This window comes from Muntiacus reevesi, chromosome 2 (assembly GCF_963930625.1).
Source record: "Muntiacus reevesi chromosome 2, mMunRee1.1, whole genome shotgun sequence".
Taxonomy (NCBI): domain Eukaryota; kingdom Metazoa; phylum Chordata; class Mammalia; order Artiodactyla; family Cervidae; genus Muntiacus; species Muntiacus reevesi.
Window position 1 is genome coordinate 141,294,204 of NC_089250.1, and position 22,223 is coordinate 141,316,426.

Genomic DNA, 22,223 nt, shown 5'->3' on the forward strand with positions numbered 1-22,223 from the left:
CGGGAGCTGGTGATGGACAGGGAGGCCTGGCATGCTGCGGTTCATGGGGTCACAAAGAGTCGGACACGACTGAGCGACTGAACTGAACTGAACTGAGTACCAATGATGCAAGTTAATTAACATATATTTAATTTGTCAGTTTTTATCCCTTTGGGTGTCACAAGAATTGGCATTAATTCTGTTGCTGCCACTTTGCTTACTTTTTCTCACCAAGGCTGGTGAACAATTGGAACAAAGTTTACTTGTATTCGAAAAGTAACATGAAAATTCCCTATTTATTTGGAGAAAGTTCTATAGGATGCTTCACTGACAAAAGAGTGTCTCTCTTTATCATTATATAAAAGCTGTTTACCCCTCAAAAAAGTACAGTCAAAGCTTCAGGAGACTCTTTTCCTATAGAGTTTAAATGCCATGAGTCTCAGGCAATTAAAACCAAAGGATTTCTACCTATGATCAGATTACCTTTCAAAAGATTACCTCTAAATCCACTTGTTCCAAAGTTCAGAATGATACTATCCAAGAGACTGCTAATGCTTTTGCTCTGGCACATGACTGTTCATATCTATACAACTTCACATATTGAAAATTCTTAAGAGTTTTAATCTCTTAGTCAGTACTCAACCAACCTAATAGTAAGTCTCATCAGCTAGCTTAAGAAAGTGAGTTGCTTTTCTGAGGCACATGTTAGCCAAACAAGAAATCACAGTTACTCACGTGTTATTTAAATTCAAACTAATTGTGATCTACCTAGTGCTTTATATTTATAATTTTAAGAAGCTGTAAGGTACAGGAACAAACTAAACAAACTAAACTAAGTCTGTGGTGCCCAAAAGTTTAAATTTCACTGAATACTATAAGATGGTATTTTGTTTTCCACTATCTCTATTTTCAAAAATACAAATGGTCAGCTATCGGTGCAATTAGCACATAGGCATCCAGAAGGCCCTATGAGAGGTCTTTGAAAATTAGGTTGCAAATAATTTTTCTTTTACTGCATTTGCACATACATGCTAGTCTTTTAAGTGTTATTATTTTAAAGGGATCTTTGGGTATTTGTTAAAACTCCTTTGAAATTGGAAGTAATTATGAGGCTTTTTCCACTGTGGTAAATCTTAAGCAACCACCACTTTGGGGAAACATCATACACTTTCTCACTCAACACTTTCTGAATGACACCAACTTTTGAGATATGTGATACTGAAAAGATGGATTCTAATATATGAAATTTTATGGTGCATGAAATTTTTTTAATTTAAATATCCCACTTTCTTTTCAACACTTTAAAAAATTATTTTATTTACTTATTTATTTTTTAAATTATTATTTTTTTTTTTTGGCCATATCTCGGGGCTTATAAGATCTTAGTTCCCCAACCAGGGATTGAACCTGGGACCTTGGCAGTGAAAGCACAGAGACCAAACTGCTGGACCACTTTTTATTTCTTAACTTCTAAAAAGAAACTATTGTGTCAGTTAAAATAGTTATGCTTTGAAAAATTTAGGCTTTATTCTCTGTACCCACCTTAATAATACACACACTCTCAATTTAAATTTTAATGAAAATTTAACACAATGACATAAGTGTATGCTTCATACTGGTATACTTATTTTTAGTATTTATTTATTTTTAATATTTAAAAGCCATATTTACTTGAAAAATCCAGATTGAAAAATGACTGATCTCTTGCTTAGGGTCATCCTAACAAAAGTAGCAGATTGAATAGCAGATCTAATTAAGGAGAGCTTGGTCATAAGGACAGTTACTACAAAATGACTTGATCAAAAGAAAAAAAATAAAGTAGACCTTGTTATTTGAGTGAAAAAAAACTATTTTTGCAACCAATGAGAGACTGTAGGGATTCCAAAATTTAGAAAACTTTAAAATGATAAACAGATTTAACCATACAAAAGCTAGTCAGATTTAAAAAGAAAAAAAAAAGCTAGTCAGATTTCAAAGGGCTTATTATAGTGCATGTAGCCTTCTCTGATTAAAGTTTTACTTTCTTAGAGAGCAGAAAGTATTTGAAGATAATGTCAAGAATGTTACTAAATACTATTGCTGTACACTTTCTTGGTTTCTCACCTCCTCCTAATTGTTAGTTTCCTGTTATTTGGTGAGTTATTTGGTGAGTTTTTCTTTAATTTCATTGTTTTTAACATTCTTGGTTTTATCCTTGTAATTGTGCTCAGCATAAAAATAAAACAAGTGAAGAACTTCTACATTATATAATCCCAATGTCATTCTTTATAGTTCCTAAATTAAGGAGGTTTGCCCCTTCCCAAACGTATTGATATAATTAATACACATACAGCAACTGTTCAATCTCATAGTTCAGCTTGACAAATTGCCTGTATTTAATTTCATAGCTGATATTGTTATCTGATTATCTTAGAAGCTATAGCTTTATATAGTTTTATAATTTGATACTAACACATTTCCCATTATAAAATGTACTGTCATTAACTCACTCCATACTTTTAAAATTATTCATAAAGTAGATCACAAAACTTGTGAACTTCTGACAAAATTATTCCTTTTTCATCCATCACTATATTTTAAAATTACAGAAAAGAACAAGTTTTCCTACAGTAGGCACTAAAGACTGTAACACAAAAGACAGTAACAAGATCATTAACTGCCAAATGCATGGTACAGACAATGAAAGCTCTAAGAATTCAGAGGTAGGAGAGAATCTTTCACTCTTACACATGGAGAGTTGAGATTTGCTGTAGGTCTTAAAGATGAGGAGGGTTTGACAGATTTTGACAGTACTCATCTTGAGCACTCTGACTCCCAACCTCCTCCTTCAGACAGTTTCCGTTCTCCAAGACCCTGTCCTACAGGGCTCATCAGCGCTGACTCCAAAGCCTGCCCCTGTGGCTATGGCTGGCAGCCTCTACAGTAAGTCACTCTCTTGTCCCCATATTTTTGTTTTTTCATTTTCATCTAGTCTCCTGCACTGCTCCCTTCCACACCATTTTTCCAGTGCTTCCTAGTTTTTCACAAGCCACAACTATTGAGCCTGTGCTCTAGAGCCCACGTGCTGTAACTACTGAAGCCTGTGCACCCTACAGTCCATGCTCTGCAACAAGAGAAGCCACCACAATGAGACGCCCATGCGCCACAACTAGAGAGGAACTCCCCCCTCGCCACAACCAAAGGAAAGCCCATGAAGCAACAGAGACTCCCCACGGCCATAAGCTCAGCAGTAAAGAATCTGCCTGCAATGCAGAAGCCGCAGGAGATGTGGGTTTGATCCCTGGGTCGGGAAGATCCCCTGGAGGAGGAAATGGCAACCCACTCCAGTGTTCTTGTCTGGAGAATCCCAGACAGGGAAGCCTAGCAGGCTATGGTCTACGGGGTCCCAGAGAGTTAGACACAACTGAAGAGACTTGGCACGCATGCATGCTCACTGTGCATGGGCTTAAACAAACAAAGAAAATTATTTTTTAAATTATATATATTTCAGATCATTATAAACATCAGTTTTTAAAACCTCATATAACTATATACCAAAACCACAAACAAAAAGACAAGAAAGGTTAAAGTAGCTTGCTCAAAGACACATACTGTTTTAACTGAGGGAAAAGTTATCAGTAAACAATGTATCTGGCTGGGATCTTCCCAAACTTGAAATTGCAAAGATCCATGCTGTTGTTGCTGTTCTCTCAATATATCGTGTACGACTCTTGGTGACCCCATGGACCACAGCACATCAACCTTCCCTGTTCTTCACTATCTCCCAGAGTTTGCTCAACCTCATGGACATGGAACGGTAATGCTACCTAACTATCTCATTCCCTGCCACCCCCTTCTCCTTCTGCCTTCAATCTTTTCCACCATCAGGGTCTTTTCCAAAGAGTTAGCTCTATATCAAGTGGCCAAACTATTGGAGCTTTAGCATCAGTCCTTCTGATGAATATTCAGGACTGATTTCCTTTAGGATTGACTGGTTGGATCTCCTTGCCATCCAAGGGACTCTCAAGAGTCTTCTCCAACACCACAATTCAAAAGCATCAATTCTTCAGTGCTCAACTTTCTTTATAGTCGAACTCTCACATCCATACATGACTACTGGAAAAACCATAGCTTTGACTAGACGGACCTTTGTTGGCAAAGTAATGTCTCTGCTTTTTAATATGTTGTCTAGGTTGATCATGGCTTTTCTTCCAAGGAGTGTCTTAATTTCAAGGCTGCAGTCACCATCTGCAGTGATTTTGGAGCCCAAAAAAATAGTCTCTGTTTCCACTGTTTTCCCATATATTTGGGAATAGATTATATATATTATATAGATTTTATATATTTATATTAATGTTATATTATATAACTATATTTATATTTATAATACAATTATATATTATATATTTAAATGTTATATACATTATATATAATAACATATTGTATAAAATATTATGTATTTTTTATATTATAAATATGTAGATTATATAGATTAAGCACTTCCCTGATGGCTCAGACAATAAAGCGTCTGCCTACAATGCGGGAGACCTGGGTTTGATCCCTGAGTCGGGAAGATCCCCTGAAGAAGGAAATGGCAACCCACTCCAGTATTCTTGCCTGGAAAATCCCATGGACAGGGGAGCCTGGTAGGCTACAATCCATGGGGTCGCAGAGAGTCGGACATGACTGACGGATTTCACTCGCTATTATATAGATTTCCCATCTATTCCCAAGCCATGAAGTGACAGGACCAGATGCCATGATCTTAGCTTTCTGAAAGTTGAGTTTTAAGCCAACTTTTTCACTCTCCTCTTTCACTTTCATCAAGAGGCTCTTCAGTACTTCTTCACTTTTGGCCATAAAGGTGGTGTCATCTGCATATCTGAGGTTATTGATATTTCTCCTGGCAATCTTCATACAGCCCAGCATTTTGCATGATGTACTCTGCATAGAAGTTAAATAAGCAGGGTGACAATATAAAGCCTTGACCTACTCCTTTCTGGATTTGCAAACAGTCTGTTGTTACATGTCTAGTTCTAATTGTTGCTTCTTGACCTGCAAACAGATTTCTCAAGAGGCAGGTAAGGTGGTCCGGTATTCCCATCTCTTTCAGAATTTTCCACAGTTTGTTGTGATCCACATAGTCAAAAGCTTTGGCATAGTCAATAAAGCAGAAGTTTTTCTGGAACTCTCTTGCTTTTGCAATGATCCAACAGATATTGGCAATTTGATCTCTGGTTCCTCTGCCTTTTCTAAATCCAGCTTGAACATCTGGAAGTTCACAGTTCATGGTTCACATACTGTTGAAGCCTGGCTTGGAGAATTTTGAGCATTACTTTACTAGCCTGTGAGATGAGTACAATAGTGCGATAGTTTGAACATTCTTTGGCACTGCCTTTCTTTGGGATTGGAATGAAAACTGACCTTTTCCAGTCCTGTGGCCACTGCTGAGTTTTCCAAATTTGCCAGCATATTGAGTGCAGCACTTTCCCAGCATCATCTTTCAGGATTTGAAATAGCTCAACTGGAATTCCATCACCTCCACTAGCTTTGTTCGTAGTGATGCTTCCTAAGGTCCACCTGACTTCACATTCCAGGATGTCTGGCTCTAGGTGAGTGATCACACCATCATGATTATCTGGGTCGTGAAGATCTTTTTTGTACAGTTCTTCTGTGTATTCTTGACACCTCTTCTTAATATCTTCTGCTTCTGTTAGGTCCATACCATTTGTGTCCTTTAGTGAGACCATCTTTGCATGAAATGTTCCCTTGCTAGCTCTAATTTTCTTGAGGAGGTCTTTCCCATTCTATTGTTTTCCTCTATTTCTTTGCATTAGTCACTGAGGAAGGCTTTTTTATCTCTCCTTGCTATTCTTTGGAACTCTGCATTCAAATGGGTATATCTTTCTTTTTCTCCTTTGCTTTTAGCTTCTCTTCTTTTCTCAGCTATTTGTAAGACTTCCTCCGACAACCATTTTGCCTTTCTTTTTCTTGCAGATGGTCTTGATCATTGCCTCCTGTACAGTGTCATCAACCTCCGTCCATAGTTCTTCAGGCACTCTGTCTCTCAGATCTAATCCCTTGAATCTGTTTGTCACTTCCACTGTAAAATCATAAGAGATTTGATTTAGGTCATACCTGAATGGTCAAGTGGTTTTCCCTACTTTCTTCAATTTAAGTCTGAATTCTGCAACAAGGAGGTCATGAGCCGAGCCACAGTCAGCTCCCAGTCTTGTTTTTGCTGACTGTGTAGAGCTTCTCCATCTTTGGCTGCAAACCATATAATCAATCTGATATCGGTATTGACCACCTGGTGACATCCATGTGTAGAGTCTTCTCTTGTGTTGTTGGAAGAGGGTATTTGCTATGACCAGTGCGTTCTCTTGGCAAAACTCTATTAGCCTTTGCCCTGCTTCATTTTGTACTCCAAGGCCAAATTTGCCTGTTACTCCAGGTATCTCTTGACTTCCTCCTTTTGCATTCCAGTCCCCTATAAAAAAAAGGACATCTTTTTTGGCTGTTAGTTCTAGAAGGTTTTGTAGGTCTTCATAGAACCATTCAACTTCAGTTTCCTCAGCATTACTGATAGGGGCAAAAATTTGGATTACTGTGATATTCAATGGTTTGCCTTGGAAACGAACAGAGATCATTTTGTCATTTTTGAGATTGCATCCAAGTACTGCATTTCGGACTCTCTTGTTTACTGTGATGGCTACTCCATTTCTTCTAAGGGATTCTTGCCCACAGTAGTAGACATAATGGTCATCTGAGTTAAATTCATCCATTCCTGTCCATTTTAGTTCACTGATTCCTAACGTGTCAATGTTCACTCTTGCCATCTCCTGTTTGACCACCTCCAATTTGCCTTGATTCATGGACCTAACATTCCAGGTTCCTAGGCAATATTCCTCTTTACAGCATAGGACTTACTTCCATCACCAATCACATCCACAACTGGGTGTTGTTTTTGCTTTGGCTCCGTCTCTTCATTCTTTCTGGAGTTTTTTCTCCACTGTTCTCCAGTAGCATACTGGGCACCAACCTGGGGAATTCATCTTTCAGTGTCCTATCTTTTTGCCTTTTCATACTGTTCCTGGGGTTCTCAAGGCAAGAATACTAAAGTGGTTTGACATTCCCTTCTCTGGTGGACCACATTTTGTCAGAACTCTCCAGCATGACCCATCCATCTTGGGTGGCCCTACATGGCATAGCTCATATTCTCACTGAGTTAGACAAGGGTGTGGTCCATGTGATCAGTTTGATTAGTTTTCTGTGATTGTGGTTTTCATTCCATCTGCCCTCTGATGGATAAGGATAAGAGGTTTATGGAAGCTTCTACCTCATACTTCTCTATAGAATAGACCTAGGTAGTGTTACAACAAGGGAAACCAGCAACTTGGAGATAAGATGATTTTCCATGTGCCAGTCATCAACTTATTGCCTCTCATCCATCACTCCCTACTCTGCAAAAATGGAGCCAGAGCCTCTAAGTGTACTTCCTTTTCTAGCTGGTCCGATGTTCAGCATTACCGATGAAGAACCCTGCAGAGACAGACCAGGAGGCCGCGCCTTTCCCTTTAGGGTTTCCAGCTGCTCCTCCAGGCAAGCTCCTGCATCGTGCACAGCCTCTCCACTGCCAGGCTCCAGATTATAGCAGTCAGCAGCACCCATAAGCCAGCTGTTTTCCACTACCCCCCCCCAACTCCCAACCCCTGAGACATCTCCCTATGAATAGTTTTCCCAAGTATCCTAAAGGAGTGGGTTTCGAGAAGGTTCCTGAAGGTGAATTTCCAACAAGTTCTACCACATTATTTCTCTGCCATTCTGTGGCTCCAACGTGAGATCTCTGCCCTAGGGTACCTATCTCTTCTTAGCACATTCTATCTCAGCCCTACAAATTATAGTGGATTCTTTTTATCCAGTTTTATCAAGGTATAATTAGCAGACAAAATGATAAGATATAGTATTTATACAGTGTACACCAGGATGACTTGATATACATATGCAGTGCATAGTTGGTTCTGGTTTCTATCTGTAATTCTTCAGAGATCTCTTTATTTATTAGCCAATCCCTTGTTACTCCAATTCCCTGTTAGAATCAATAACTCTTTATACTAAATTTTCTTTGTTCAAATTACTGTATAGTTTCTGTGTCCTAGTTGAACTCTGACTAAAGTATCAGGTAAAACTAGCAAAATATCAGCATAAAATAGATGGACTCTGGCATTTCTAGAAACATGGTTAATAAAATGTAATTAATAGGAAACAGTTAGAACTGGACATGGAACAACAGGCTGGTTCCAAATAGGAAAAGGAGTACGTCAAGGCTGTATATTGTCACCCTGCTTATTTAACTTATATGCAGAGTACATCATGAGACACGCTGGGCTGGAGGAAGCACAAGCGGGAATCAAGATTGCCGGGAGAAATATCAATAACCTCAGATATGCTGATGACACCACCTTTATGGCAGAAAGTGAAAAGGAACTAAAAAGCCTCTTGATGAAAGTAAAAGAGGAGAGTGAAAAGGTTGGCTTAAAGCTCAACATTCAGAAAACTAAGATCATGGCATCTGGTCCCATCACTTCATGGGAAATAGATGGGGAGACAGTGGAAACAGTGTCAGACTTTATGTTTCTGGGCTCCAAATTCACTGCAGATGGTGACTGCAGCCATGAAATTAAAAGACACTTACTCCTTGGAAGGAAAGTTATGACCAACCTTGAGAGCATATTAAAAAGCAGAGACATTACTTTGCCAACAAAGGTCCGTCTAGTCAAGGCTATTGTTTTTCCAGTGGTCATGTATGGATGTGAAAGTTGGACTGTGAAGAAAGCTGAGCACCGAAAAACTAATGCTTTTGAACTGTGGTGTTGGAGAAGACTCTTGAGAGTCCCTTTGACTCCAAGGAGATCCAACCAGTCCATCCTAAAGGAGATCAGTCCTGGGTATTCACTGGAAGGACTGATGTTGAAGCTGAAACTCCAATACTTTGGCTACCTCATGCAAAGAGTTGACTCATTGGAAAAAACCCTGGTGCTGGGAGGGGGTGGGGGCAGGAGGAGAAGGGGACAACAGAGGATGAGATGGCTGGATGGCATCACCGACTCAGTGGACATGGGTTTGAGTAAACTCCGGGAGTTGGTGATGGACAGGGAGGCCTGGTATGCTGCGATTCATGGGGTCGCAAAGAGTCAGACACAACTGAGTAACTGAACTGAACTGACTCAAGGTAGCCAGAAGGTATCTTCAGGAAGAAAGTAGTGGTAAGTGCTGATTAAAAAATGAAAGAAAGCAATGATCTAATCAATCAACTGTAATAAGTCTCTTTTAAAGATAAAAAGGGACAACCTGACATACAGACGAGGTATATTCTTTTTTTCTTTTTTATTGAAGCATAGTTGATTTACAAAGTTTCAGACAAAGTGATTCAGTTATATATGTGTGTGTGCGTATTCCTTTTTCGGATTCTTTTCCACTACAGATTATTAGAAGATATTGAAGATAGTTCCCTGTGCTATTGATGAATAGGTCCTTGTTGTTTATTTTAGATATAGTGTCTACTGACCCCAAGTTCTTTAATTTATCCCATCCCTCCCCACCACCACCTTTCTTTCTCCTTTGGTAAGCATAAGCTTGTTTTCTATGTCTATGAATCTACTTCTGGTTTGTAAATAAGTTCATTAATATACTTTATGCAAATTACCTAAATTGCCTTATCAATTGGCTTATGAACCTGAATGGAATCAGTCCTTAAATCCGTTTAACAGATAAAACAGTTTTTTGAACTTGCAGTAACAAAAAGACTCCTGCTTTCTAAGGACCTTCCACACAACCACCCAAAAACCTCCTTCTTCAACACTCTTTAACCTTACAAACTCTACAGCTAAAGGTTAGAGGCAAAGAAAGATAGGCCACTGACCAGTTTATAAAGATTAACCTTAAAATTCTATTTTCTTCTTCCCCTCTCCTTCCACCAAGATTGCCCTTGCCTGTAAATATAATGGTCAAACTCTCTAAGCCAGATAAACTGATAAAAATGCAAAATAAAAAGATTCTGATTCAAGAAAGACCCCTAAAGAATCTATTCCTCATTTCGGTTCACAGAATTTGACAGTACAAATAAAAAATTAGACTCAGGGAGTTCTCTGGTGGTCAAGTGGTTAGGACTCGGTGCTCTTGCTGCCATGGGCCCAGGTTCAATCCCTAGTCGGGAAACTAAGATCCTGAATACCTCACAGCTTAGCAGCCAAAAAAAACTGGATTCAGACATTTAAACCATGTTTTCTACTTTTACAAGTGAAAACAGAAAATTCTTCCTAAGATCAACGGGTTCGATCTATCACTTTTCTTGAAGGGCCACACTGTTGTCTTCTAAGAGAAAAGAACAATGTAATTTTAAAAAGGGACTTTACAAAGTCTACAGTGTAGTGATTCAGCAGGATATAGGACACTTTCCCCATCTTCAGGCACCTTCCTTCCTCCAAAAACATTTCCAAACTGGGATGTAACTATCCCAAAGTCTGTTCCAAAGCTTCCTGCTGTTCCTAAGTCCCATGGGCAGGGCTCCAAAACTTAGAAACTGCTGGTATATTAACTGTCTCCAACTTTTCACAAATGCTATCGCTTCCATGACTTGCTCTGCCTCCCTCCACTCCTAAATGTTCTTATTTGCTTTTTCTGGTTCACAGTGGGTTTCTTTTTTTCAGAGAATATTGAGGTTAAAATGCCTGTGACTCTTTGTTATCAATTTCCCCTCTTCATCTAATAATAGTTAGGACTTTCTTTTTATGCCTCTTTTCAACTAAAAAAATGCTGAGCCATATTTCCCTACTGCCAATTATGTGGGTAGGTGGCTATAATTCTTTTCCTGCTTTTGCTTTTTCTCTCTTTGGCCCTTGAGAGCCTCTACTTTTTTTTTCTATTATTTTTATACTACTACTGGTAGAGTGGATAGCTTCAATTTGTGGACTTCCCTTATTAGATGCAGGCTTAAAAGAATAATGAAGAAGAAGAACTAGAAAGCTAAACAGTTCTAAACAGATGATCAGATATTCTCCATTCAACACACAAATATATACTGATTTGTGCAAATCAGACAATTCTTTCCTCTTCTTTATGAACTACAAGGGACCATACCACCAACAGAAGATTAGAAAGGTTAATATCTGCAGAGCATAAAGTAATTTGTATGGCATTTATCACAAGGTAATATTTTTGTCTTAAAAATACCAAAAACTATTATTCATTCACTACTGACCACCTTGTTATTGTTGTTCAGTCAGTAAGTCGTGTCCGATTCTGTGAACCCATGGACTGCAGGACACCAGGCCTCCCTGTCCCTCACTATCTCCTGTAGTTTGCTCAAGTTCATGTCCACTGAGTTGGTGATGCTATCCAACCATCTCATCCTCTGCCGCCCTCCTTTCCTTTTGCCTTCAATCTTTCAAAACCATCAGGGTCTTTTCCAATGAGTCAGCTATTTGCATCAACCAGCCAAAGTATTGGCCAGTAAACTGTAGACCACCTACACAAACCTAATTGTTGGGAATACATAATAAAAATATACATGACCTGCCCTCAAAAAGCCCTTAGAAAACTCAACTTCTCTATGAACTATTTCAGGTTCAGATAACAGTCTGTGACTGTCGACTGATTATGTAACTAATACTATTACCCCAAATTTAAATTCATATAGCAATATCCTTTAAAGAAATTCAAACTATTCCTGCTGTCAAATGGTATTTTGTCTTCAGATTTTCATCACAATTCAAGATTTTAAAGCAGACTAAAGGACAATCTAATCAAACTCATCAATTCCCTCTAGGTTTCGGCGGGGGGCGGGGGCGGTAATACCCAATCATTTATAGGCAGCTCCAAGAGGGGAAAATTCTTCCCTATAAAATATGAAATAACATACAACCACTCTCATCTCTGCTAAGTAAGGAGTCCAGGTCCTACCCACAAACCCAGCTCTCCGGGATGTGGATTCTCCTATTCAGTACAAATAGCATCAACAGATACCAATCAAAGGTTTTACTCATTTACACTGGGGCAATGTATAAAACACAGGCCTGGTGGGCTAAAGCCCATGGGGTTGCAAAAAAGTCAAACTCCCATATGCAAAATAGATAGCCAACAGGAATTTGCTATGTGGCTCAGGAAACTCAAACAAGGACTCTATATCAACCTTAAGGGGTAGGATGGGGAGGGAGAAGGGAGGGAGGTTCAGAGGGGATATATGTATACCTATGGCTGATTCATGTTGAGGTTTGACAGAAAACAACAAAATTTTGTAAAGCAATTAACCCTCGATAAAAAAATTAATCTTTTTTAAAAAAGAGTCAGAAGACTTAGAGACTCAAACAACACTATAAATAAGCTCACTCTACTGAATTAAGACTTCCCTGGAGGCTCAGATGGTAAAGCGTCTGTCTACAATGCGGGAGACCCAGGTTCGATCCCTGGGTTGGGAAGATCCTCTGGAGAAGGAAATGACAACCCACTCCAGTACTCAAGAATATCCCATGGATGGAGGGGTGTGGTAGTCTACAGTCCATGGGGTCACAAAGAGTCGAACATGTCTGAGCGACCTTTCTTTTTCTTTCACTGAATTCCAATATGCATTTTCCCCAATTAAGACAACTAAGTTCTTAAAGCTGGGGTTAAACCAACTAGAAATTCTTTCTAGGAAAAGCTAAATTTCAGTATGCCAACTTGGGAGAAAACATTCTGTAGAAATAAAGCAATGATTTCCTAAACCGATTCCTCTGATCTGTTCTTTAGTTCTACTAGAAGAACAAAAAACTATTAAGTATGGAGTGGTTATTAACTATTAGGTTCAGCACTGACAGCTTTAAAAGGATTGTCTGGTTTAATCCTGACATTCTCTGTAGTAGACATCATTACATCCATTTACAAATGAAGAAACTGAAGCTGAGAGAAGTTTAAAAACTGGCCCAAGGGACTTCCCTGGTGGTCCAGTGGCTAAGACTCTACATTCCCAATTCAGGGGACCTGGGTTCAATCCCTGGTTAGGGAACTAGATCCCATATGCTGTTAACTAAAGATCCCACATTCTGAAACTAAGACCCAGCACTGCCAAATAAATATTTTTTAAAAAAAAAGAAAAAAAAAAATAATAAAAACTGGCCCAAGTATTTAATTCTTTTTAGTGCTCCTATAATTATGATTCTTTTCCTAATGTTCTTTTCAGATAGTTCATTATTAGTGTATAGAATCATAACTGATTTTTGCATGTTGATTTTGTATCCTGAAACTTGAACTTGTTTATAAATTCTAATAGTTTTTTCTGTTAGCATCTTAAGGATTTCCTATATATAAAATCATGTCTGCAAAGAGGGATGACTTTACTTCTTCCTTTTCTTATTTCGATCCCTCCTTGTTTCTTTTTCTTGCCTAACTGCTCTGGCTAGGACTTCTAATACCATGTTGAGCAGAAGTGGCAAGACTGGGCAGCCTTGCCTTGTTCCTCACCACAGTAGGTACCATCTCACACCTGTCAGGATGGCTATGATTTAAAAAAAAAAAAAGTGTTGGTGAGGACCTGGAGAATCTGGAACCTTTGTATACTGTTGGTAGGAAAACAAAATAGGGCAGTGCATAGCTCAGTGGTAAAGAATCCACCTATCAATGCAGGAGACACCAGTTTGATCCCTGGGTCGGGAAGATCTCCTGGCAACCCCCTCCAGTATCCCTGCCTGGGAAATCCCATGGACAGAGGAGCCTGGCGGGCTATAGTCCATAGGGTTGCAAAACAATAAGACACAATGAAGAGACTAAACAACAGCAGAGAGTAGCCTAGAAGTTCACCAAAAAAATTTAAAATAGAACTACCCTAGGACCCAGCAATCTACTTCTTTGTATTTATCCAAAAGTATGAAATCAGGATCTCTAAGAATCATTAGCAGTCTCATGTTCACTGAGGCACAATTAACAATTGCCAAGATGTGGAAGTAACCTAAATGTCCATGGACATATGAATAGATACAGGCAAAACATGGTACATACATAAGGTGGAACATTACTTGCCTTTAAAAAAGAAAATTCTGCAGTATGTGACAGTATGGATGAAACTTGAGGACATTATGCTAACAGAAAGACAAATGATTCCACTTATATGAGGTATCCACTTACACAAGGTGTCTAAAATACTCAAAGTCACAGAAATAAAGAATGGAATGGGGCTTGTTAGCAGCTGCAAGAAGAGCAATGGGAAGTTACTATTTACTTAAAGTTTCAGTTATGCAAAATGAATAAGCTCTTGAGATTTGCTGCACAACACTACCTACAGTCGACAGCACTCACCGTACTCTTAAAATTTTACCAACAGGGTAGATCTCATGCTAAGTGTTTTCACTACTATAAAATTTTTCAAATGTTTAACTGGTCCAAGGACTCAAATCCATATCTAAACGACACTCAAATCTGTGCTCCGACTTAACCATATAAACTGCCTTGGAAGAGATTAAAAAGTAGTGACAGCGTTCTCTCCCGGCGCTGTGCGACGTTGGGGAATTCGCTTAACAGCTCTGGGCTTGTTTCCTCACCATCAAGATGAGTCTCAGCGCAAAGGCACGCAGCGTTGCCACCACAAACAGGTCAGTTTGCAGCCAACCCCGCTAGTGGACCTCCCAATAGCATCAGCTGGACCAAACAGGGTCCTGGCTGTGCGCAGCGCCGGCGCCGGACCACCGAGCCTCAGTCCCCGCAGGCGCAAAGATGAGAAACGCCGCAGAAAAAAGGAACAAAGCCTGGCCCCCTGGGTCACCGTGACCCAAGAGAAAGGCGTCAGTGCGACCAGCCCACGGCCTCGTTTCCTAGGCAGCTGGACCAAGAACTGGGCTCACCTCCGGCCAGATTCCCGGGCTGGCACCTCCCCTTCACTCTGCGCCTCAGCCGCCATCTTAGTCAGCAAACTTCTTTCACCGCCCCCAACCTTGGCCCCGCCCTCATGCCTTTGGATTGGCTAAAGTGTTACCCCCTTTTTTATACGATTGGATAACTTGCCCGCCCCCCCTCAGCCGGAATAGCTTCATGATATTATTGGTCTATTCAAATAACTAACCGCCATTAGTGGCCCCCTGTCGTGGAGGAAAAGAAAGGGGTGAGGGGCCAAGGAGGGGGCGGTGGGAGACCCAGCCCCGTGGCCTGCGGGGAGTTGTAGTTTCTTATTTTGATTAACCCTTCGGATTCCACCGACTTTTAGGTTCAAGTCAGAAATATACAGCCTACGCTCAAATTTTGTCCTGATGCGTTAAGTCTCAGAATTACAGAATTGTCGAACTTGAAAGTGACTTCAAGAGTCACTCTTTGAAATGGCAAGATTACTTTTCTGTCCTGATACAGAGGTACAGAGTGGCAGCCAAGAAGTCCTAACTAAATTTGTTTCACAGCCTGCTTTCTTCAGACAGCATACCAGTGGGTCACTTCATTCCACCCGCTCTCTTCTGGCTTCCCAGGGAAGCCACAGTTTGCCTCTCTGATCTGAATCATGGAGCCAAAACCTGCATAATTTTGTCCCTGGCTGAGCTTTAATCCTCAAAGAGAGAAAGAACCATAATTATGCTTTCCCTCCCTGCCTCACAGGCTTCTGGTGAGGATTTACTGAGGCAATAGATGCTAGAACATTGTAAACTTAAAGCATTAATTTCTTTCTCGGTGTTATTTTCCTCTGCTGGGTTTTTCTATGGATATATTTCTCGTTGTTCTCTCTGACAACCTTTCACCCGAGGATCACCCAGCACTCTCCTTTTCTTTCACTAAGTTCTATCCACTTACATTTCAGTTTCTCAAAAGCCTTTGCTATGTTGCTTTTCCTGGGTGGCCTGCCTTATTATTTTTCACATCTCAGTTTAAAAGTCACTGGTTCAGGGAATTTCCTGGCAGTCTAGTGGTTAGGACTCTGCATATCCACTCTGGGGGGCCTGGTTTGATCTCTGGTTAGGGAACTAAGATCCCCACAAGCTATGTGGTGCAGACAAAATAAACAAATAAATAAAAGTCACTGATTCAGATGCCTTCCATGGCCCCCACTGAATAAATCAGTTCCCCTACTAAACTTTCACATAGCACTTGAACTCTTCCTTCATAGCTTTCACCACAACTTATATAGTTTATGTGACCGTTCATTTCATGTGAGGGTTCCCAACTAGACTTCCTGCCACACATGAATAGAAGCTACATCTATTTTGCTCCCCGTGGCATCTGGTACATCGTGGCCTTTTGGTAAACATTTTATGGACAAATGCATAATAAGCAAACCCTCAGACTCTGTTATCCAAACCAAAAATTGAATCATGTGTTCTAATAGATTATTTCAATTGATGAATTTGTAAGATGGGTAAAAGTGTCTAAATAAAATTGCATTTAGTTTTATGTTGAACAAATTGTCCTCATTGTGCAAATGCATGAGAAGAAAGGCAAAATTCAACAGTGAAACTTTTCACTGAACCCCAGACAGTCTTGAAAAATCCAGGTTGTATAATTTCTGCCTATACAAAGAAGGGAATCCAAGGCTCAAATCTGCCATTTCCCTGAAGTGTGAACAAGTTTTTTAGGTTTTTTTCCTGGTCCCATGACACCCATGACATCAATTAATTGACTGAATTAAATTGATGCTTTCACACAAATGAAATGTTCAAAACTTTAAACTATTACCACTACAACTAGAAGAAGACCATACAACTGTATTTCTGGTTCATCTGTTTTGATGATTTTTTTTTTACACAATGTCCGTAATATTTGGGGAACTACAGCACTATAATTTAGAATTAGGCTGTAAAGTTAGTGAGCCTAGTTTCAATTTTTGGCTCCATCACTTCGAGCTGTGTGACCCCAGACAAGTTACTTGATTTTCTGATTCTGTTTCCTTTTCTGTAACATGAGGACAATAATAATTCTCAGAGGGGTATTGTGAAGATTAAATGACATCATCTCTGAAGAGCTGCTTCACAGCAGATGGCCTAGCACACACTAGGTCTAGATAAATGTTCAAGGTGAGACTGTAAGCATTAAGAATGCTAAACTCCAGGGGAATTTCCTGGTGGTCCAGTAGTTAAGATTCTACCCTTCCACTTCACAGGACATGGGTTCAATTCCTAGTCAGGGAACTAAGATCTGGCATGCAGCATCATACGGCCAAAAAAAAAAAAAAATAGCTAAACTCCCTTCTCTGATAGCCCTTCTATCTCCATTACTGTGTGATAAGGACCATACATTGCACTTGTAGTTACAGTTTAATCAGTTACCCTGAAAAAGGGAGGGTTCCTCCTCAAAACCAACTGTTATTCTGTGACTTCTGATTAAAAGCAAGTATCATTGCTGACTGAGTGCTGTAAAAGTAGCCCGCAGCTGACAAGCCTGCACACCCTGTTTCTGCAAGGATGTCACGGCTCCCCTGAAATCATCCTTACCCTGTTGAGTTATTGATTGTCAGCGTGATGATAAGCACAGCTGTATACCATGCATTCGTGAAAGTTCAGAAAGTCATCTTGTTTCCAACTGCTTGGCTGAACAAAAGGTCACAGAAAAGTGGCCCCAGTCCTCAAGGAGATTACAGTAAACTCAGGGAGACAAACGAACACATGAGTCACATACAACAGAACACAGTTTAGAATTATGAAGGTCTAAATATCCAAGTAGAGAACAGATTGGCAGGAATTCAGAAATGTGGAGAAAGGAAGAAGGCAAGGGATCTAAAGGATGGTTGAAGAGCAGAGGCGTGGACTTGAGTTCACCACAAATGTGATTGCAAATCTATTTACCTATCCAACAGATGTGGAGTTTGAAGGCAGAGGGGGTATTTGAATCATCTTTGTGTTTCCAGGCCCTCACCCCAAGGGAAGGGGGAGAAAAAGGAGGAGAAAATATAGGAGGGAAGTAAAAGAAGGAACAAGGTGAAAGAGAAAGAAAGGGAGGGTCTACCCATGACAGCAGTTCTAACATCGTCCTCTCCACTCCCACCCTCCAACAAAGCAAGTGACTTGGAATTCCCAGATGCAACTTTCTGTTTTCTACTTTTGCTCCTGCTGTTCATTCTCCTTGAATTAAAGCAGGACATTTTGATGCCTAGGTCAAAATATAAAAATATCATGTATACAATAAGCTTTTCTGAGTCTTGCATCAATATTGAGCCTGGCTAGGGATGGGATGAGGCTGCTTATTGAACATTTGAAACAAAAAAAAAGGGAAAAGGCCTAAAAAATGTAATGATTAGTTCTCTTGTCAAACAGCCCAGCAACTTCACCAAAATATCATGTACTTATCTGGAATACCCATTCTCTCCCCCTTTCCTTGCCAACTAACTTGTATTTCTTATGATGAAGTCTTTGAAATCAACATTTTAATGACTTTTTAATCACCTGTTCATATTTACTTCTTTTATTTTTATATTGCTTAATAATACAAATAATACATGAAGACATATTCCTTGTTTAAAAAAATACAAATAATTCTTGTCCCTCCTTTAAGAAACCCTTATTTTTTGTTTGATGTGTGTTCATTCAGATCTTTTTCTATGCAATACGTTTATTCAACAAATATTTATTGAGTGCCTACAATGTGCCAGCCACTGTTCTAGGCCTGAAAATACAGGATAACAAAACAACGTCACTCTCATGATTTCTCATTTTACTGGTAACACATCCATACACAGAGAAATACATAATTTTAAGTTTTAGATAAATGGTGAAATGCTGTACATATTGTACTTAGACTTGCATCTTAGGGATTTTTCCATGTCAGAACACCTAGATCTGCCATAATTCTTTCAACTTTTTCTTATGGTCGAGCCTCGAAGCTTGTGGGATCCTAGTTCCTGGACCAGGAATCAAACCCACACCCTCTAAAGTAAAAGCCTGGAGTCCTAACCTCTGGACCAGGGAATTCCCTGCCATTAATCTTTTGAACTGCTATGTAGTATTCCATCTTATAGACGTTCCCTGGTTTATTTAAAACCATCCCCTGCAGATGTACATTCAGATTTATGTCAATCTGGATTGCAAGCTCTGGAAACTAACTTTGGCTAACATAACAGAAACTGGATTCACTGGAATGAAACTAGGTTGAAGAGCTGCAAGAAGGAAGGGGGCTAAGGAACAGGAAACCCAGCCAAGGTCAGTCCATTTAGTGTCACTTGACTCTCAGCAGTCACCCCTCTGCTGATGTCCCACCTGTCCGTGGGTCTCCAAGTCACCCCCCTGGAGAGGCAGAGTCATCAGAAGAACATCCAGTTGACTTAACCAAGGTCATTTGCCTCTATCTTTCTTCCTTGGGGAGAGCTCTGTCTCCCAACAAAGCTCATCCAGTGGGGGATCATTGGCAAAAACGGGGAAAAATTAAAGAAATGTGTGTTACAAATCATTCCCAATAGTTTACTTCCTGGGGCACATGGTTACTCTGGGCTGGGGCAAAGTTTAACCCTTCAGTCTCCTTCAGACACACTAAAGACTAACATCTACATATTTCAAATGTTGAAAAAAAAAAAAAAAACTGGACAATTTTGCTATGGAATCCTCTTCAAAATTGGCCACAGGGGCAGAAATCCAGGGAGGAACTCAGTGAGGGGAAGGAGAGGAACCAGTTCTATGCAGCTAAAAACAAACAAGTTCGGGGCTGGAACCCCAGAGTGAGAGTTCTGAGGGTCATTTTCCCCAGCCAGGACCACGAGGTCAGAGGCAAGAGGCTGGCAGAGAGGAGGACTGGAAGCTCACAGTCCTGAAGCATTACTCATTGGGAGTCACCATCTGGGGCTACAGTGTTGAATAAGCCATGGATCCTACACTCCAAAAGCTCAGACTGTAGCTGGAGGGCGAGGCGGCCAGGCTGTCTGGGCCACAGCAGAGGCAAAGACCAAAGTCTCTGAAAGCACCACAAGCAGCCAGGTTGGTGTGGTGCGGAGTTGAGGGAGGTGGCAGTGGTCCTCAGTCTTGCAGGTTGAGTTGGAAGACCTGCAAATGGAGTGAATCATTTTGAATTGGAATCTCTCCGGTGCTCTAATCAAAAACACCTCAGACCTCAGGTAAGGAGGCCCCAGGTGCTGATGGTTTCAAAGGAGTAACATATATGTGATGCTCAGAAATGGTTCAGTACATTATGATCTCTCCGTGCTAGGTGTTATCTCCACCGTCATGTGAGCTGAAGCTGGGAAGGATCCTTTTTTCCTGCCATTATAACCCATTCTTGTGCAGGTTGTTTTGGTACACAGATAAGTTTTGCACATGAAGCTTCTATAGCTACTAAGAAGAAGGGTGAAGGTCAGCAAAGGCCTTATGACTTCCACACCTTTCCTGTCCTCTAGACAGGAGCCTTCAGAGCTAGCTTCCAAGTGTCCCCTAGTCAAAATCAGAAAGTGAAGGAAACTTCCTTTAGCCCCTTAAGCCTTTGCATTCATCCTCAACCACAGACTCTATCTTCTTTCAAGGATTTAGGAAGAGAGGGCTGCCTTGCTCACTCACACTTCAGCGTGAATTAAATCCAAGAGTACCTCTTCTGGAACATGTAAATTTGAAGGACCAATTTAATTGTGAAATAAAAGGCTCATCACCCAGTTAAAATAATTTACAGGATCCTGTGAATTAGAAAACCTGAAAACCTTCTCAGGATTCAATCACTATGTCTCAGGTTACCGTTTTGCAGCATTTCTAGGTTTGTTTTTATTATTGATTAGTTTTGGCTTCTCCCACTAGACTGTAAGTTCTATGGGTTAAGGACTATATTTGGGTTTTGCTTATGTAACTATTTTTGAATGAATAAAGGAACACGTGAACCAAATATATCAAAGAGGTATTAAGTAAAATAGTGAGGTTACACAGGTCTTAAGGAAAAGCTACATCCTACCTATACTTGAACATAGGTCTTTGTCTCAATGCAACCAGCATCTCTTTAGGGGTTCTCTGCTCCCCTATCCTCTGTGTGTTTTGGGTGGCACGGATGCTGTCTCTGTCTAAAGGAGTGGGCAAATTACTCTGGTCGGGCAATCAAAGGACTCTGGATTTTACAGTCCGGACCAACCCAAGTTAATACGGAAAAGTATGTAGTAAGAGCTCCACTGGGTGAGCTGAATGCGGTGGGAAGGCAGAGGGCAGGAGGAACCACTCCCTGTCGGAGGAGGTTTGTAGCTGGACCAAGCAAGATTGAGATGGATAGAGATTTGGGGGAATGGTACTCTCTGCAGAAAGAATAGGACCAAACATGGGGAGACAGGATCATGTTAAATACATGTGGAAGCTGCCAAGGGTCCAGTGTGATAGAAGCAAAGGGCTTCTGTGAGGTCAAGAGAAGGTTGGAAGAGTGGACCAGGACCAGCCCTTTGAGTTCTGGATACTATGTTAAGAAGCTAAGGGTTTTATTCAGGAGGTACTGTGGACCTATTCAGAGTGGGGGTGGTGGGTAACCTGAGCAAGACGGGGCATTAGGAAGTTGATCTGCCAGAAGAGTGGATTAAGGGGAAAGAGGGGGGAAAAAAATAAAGGGAAAGAGGGTAGGGCCCAGAAGCAACTTGCAGGAACCCAGGCAAGGAAACATGAAGGGTATGGCCGGTGGGACCCGAAATAGGACATGACAATTGGCAGAGGCCCTGAGGGCAAGAAACAGGCCTTAGGGAGTAAGAACCAGGCAGAGTTAGAAGAACAGATTACAGAACCTGGGTAATGGTTTGAGATGGGCACTTTTTGGCATCAACCAAAACCAAGTTTGAATCCTGGCTCTGGCATTGGCAGTTTCTGTTATCTTGCAGAAGTTTTTCTTAACTCTGGGCCTTGGTTTTCTTGTCCATGAAAGAGAATAATACTAAATGAAGAAGTTATTGGAAGACTAAAGAAAATAATCTCTTTAAAGTGCTCTTGAGACGTCCCTGGTGGCCCAGTGGCTAAGACTCCGAGCTCCCAATGCAGGGCACCCAGGGTCGATCCCTGGTCAGCGAACTTGATCCCACATGCTGCAGCCACAAGTAAGACCCAGCTCAACCAAATAAATAAATAAATATTTTTTAAAATAAAAATTAAAATGTTTAGCTAATGGGTACAAAGTTTCTTTTTAGAATGCAGCAAATATTCTAAAATTAGGTTTTGGTGCTGGTTGCACAGCTGTTAAAAATACTAAAAACCACTGAATTGTACATTTTAAATGTGTGAATTTTGATATCTAAATAAAACTGATAAAAATATAATCAATATGTGGTAGTTACTATTACCTGTCTCAGTTCCTGATCTGAGTACATCTCACAGGCCTTGCCTGACTGGCAT

At 40.4% G+C, this 22,223-nt stretch overlaps 1 protein-coding gene across 2 annotated transcripts in view; it reads right to left on the bottom strand.

The window, feature by feature from the left end:
- Nucleotides 1–14,897, bottom strand: part of ARHGAP19 (Rho GTPase activating protein 19) — a 60,758-nt gene extending 45,861 nt beyond the window's left edge. Inside the window, exon 1 of one of the 2 annotated variants that reach the window (XM_065923005.1) lies at nt 14,829–14,897. In XM_065923005.1, coding sequence (XP_065779077.1) covers nt 14,829–14,884 — 56 coding nt within the window. In that variant the 5' untranslated portion in view covers nt 14,885–14,897. Of the gene's footprint in view, nt 1–14,528; nt 14,639–14,828 lie in introns of those variants that run through there. The other variant, XM_065923006.1, reaches the window with a different exon arrangement.
- Nucleotides 14,898–22,223: the final 7,326 nt, after the last annotated feature.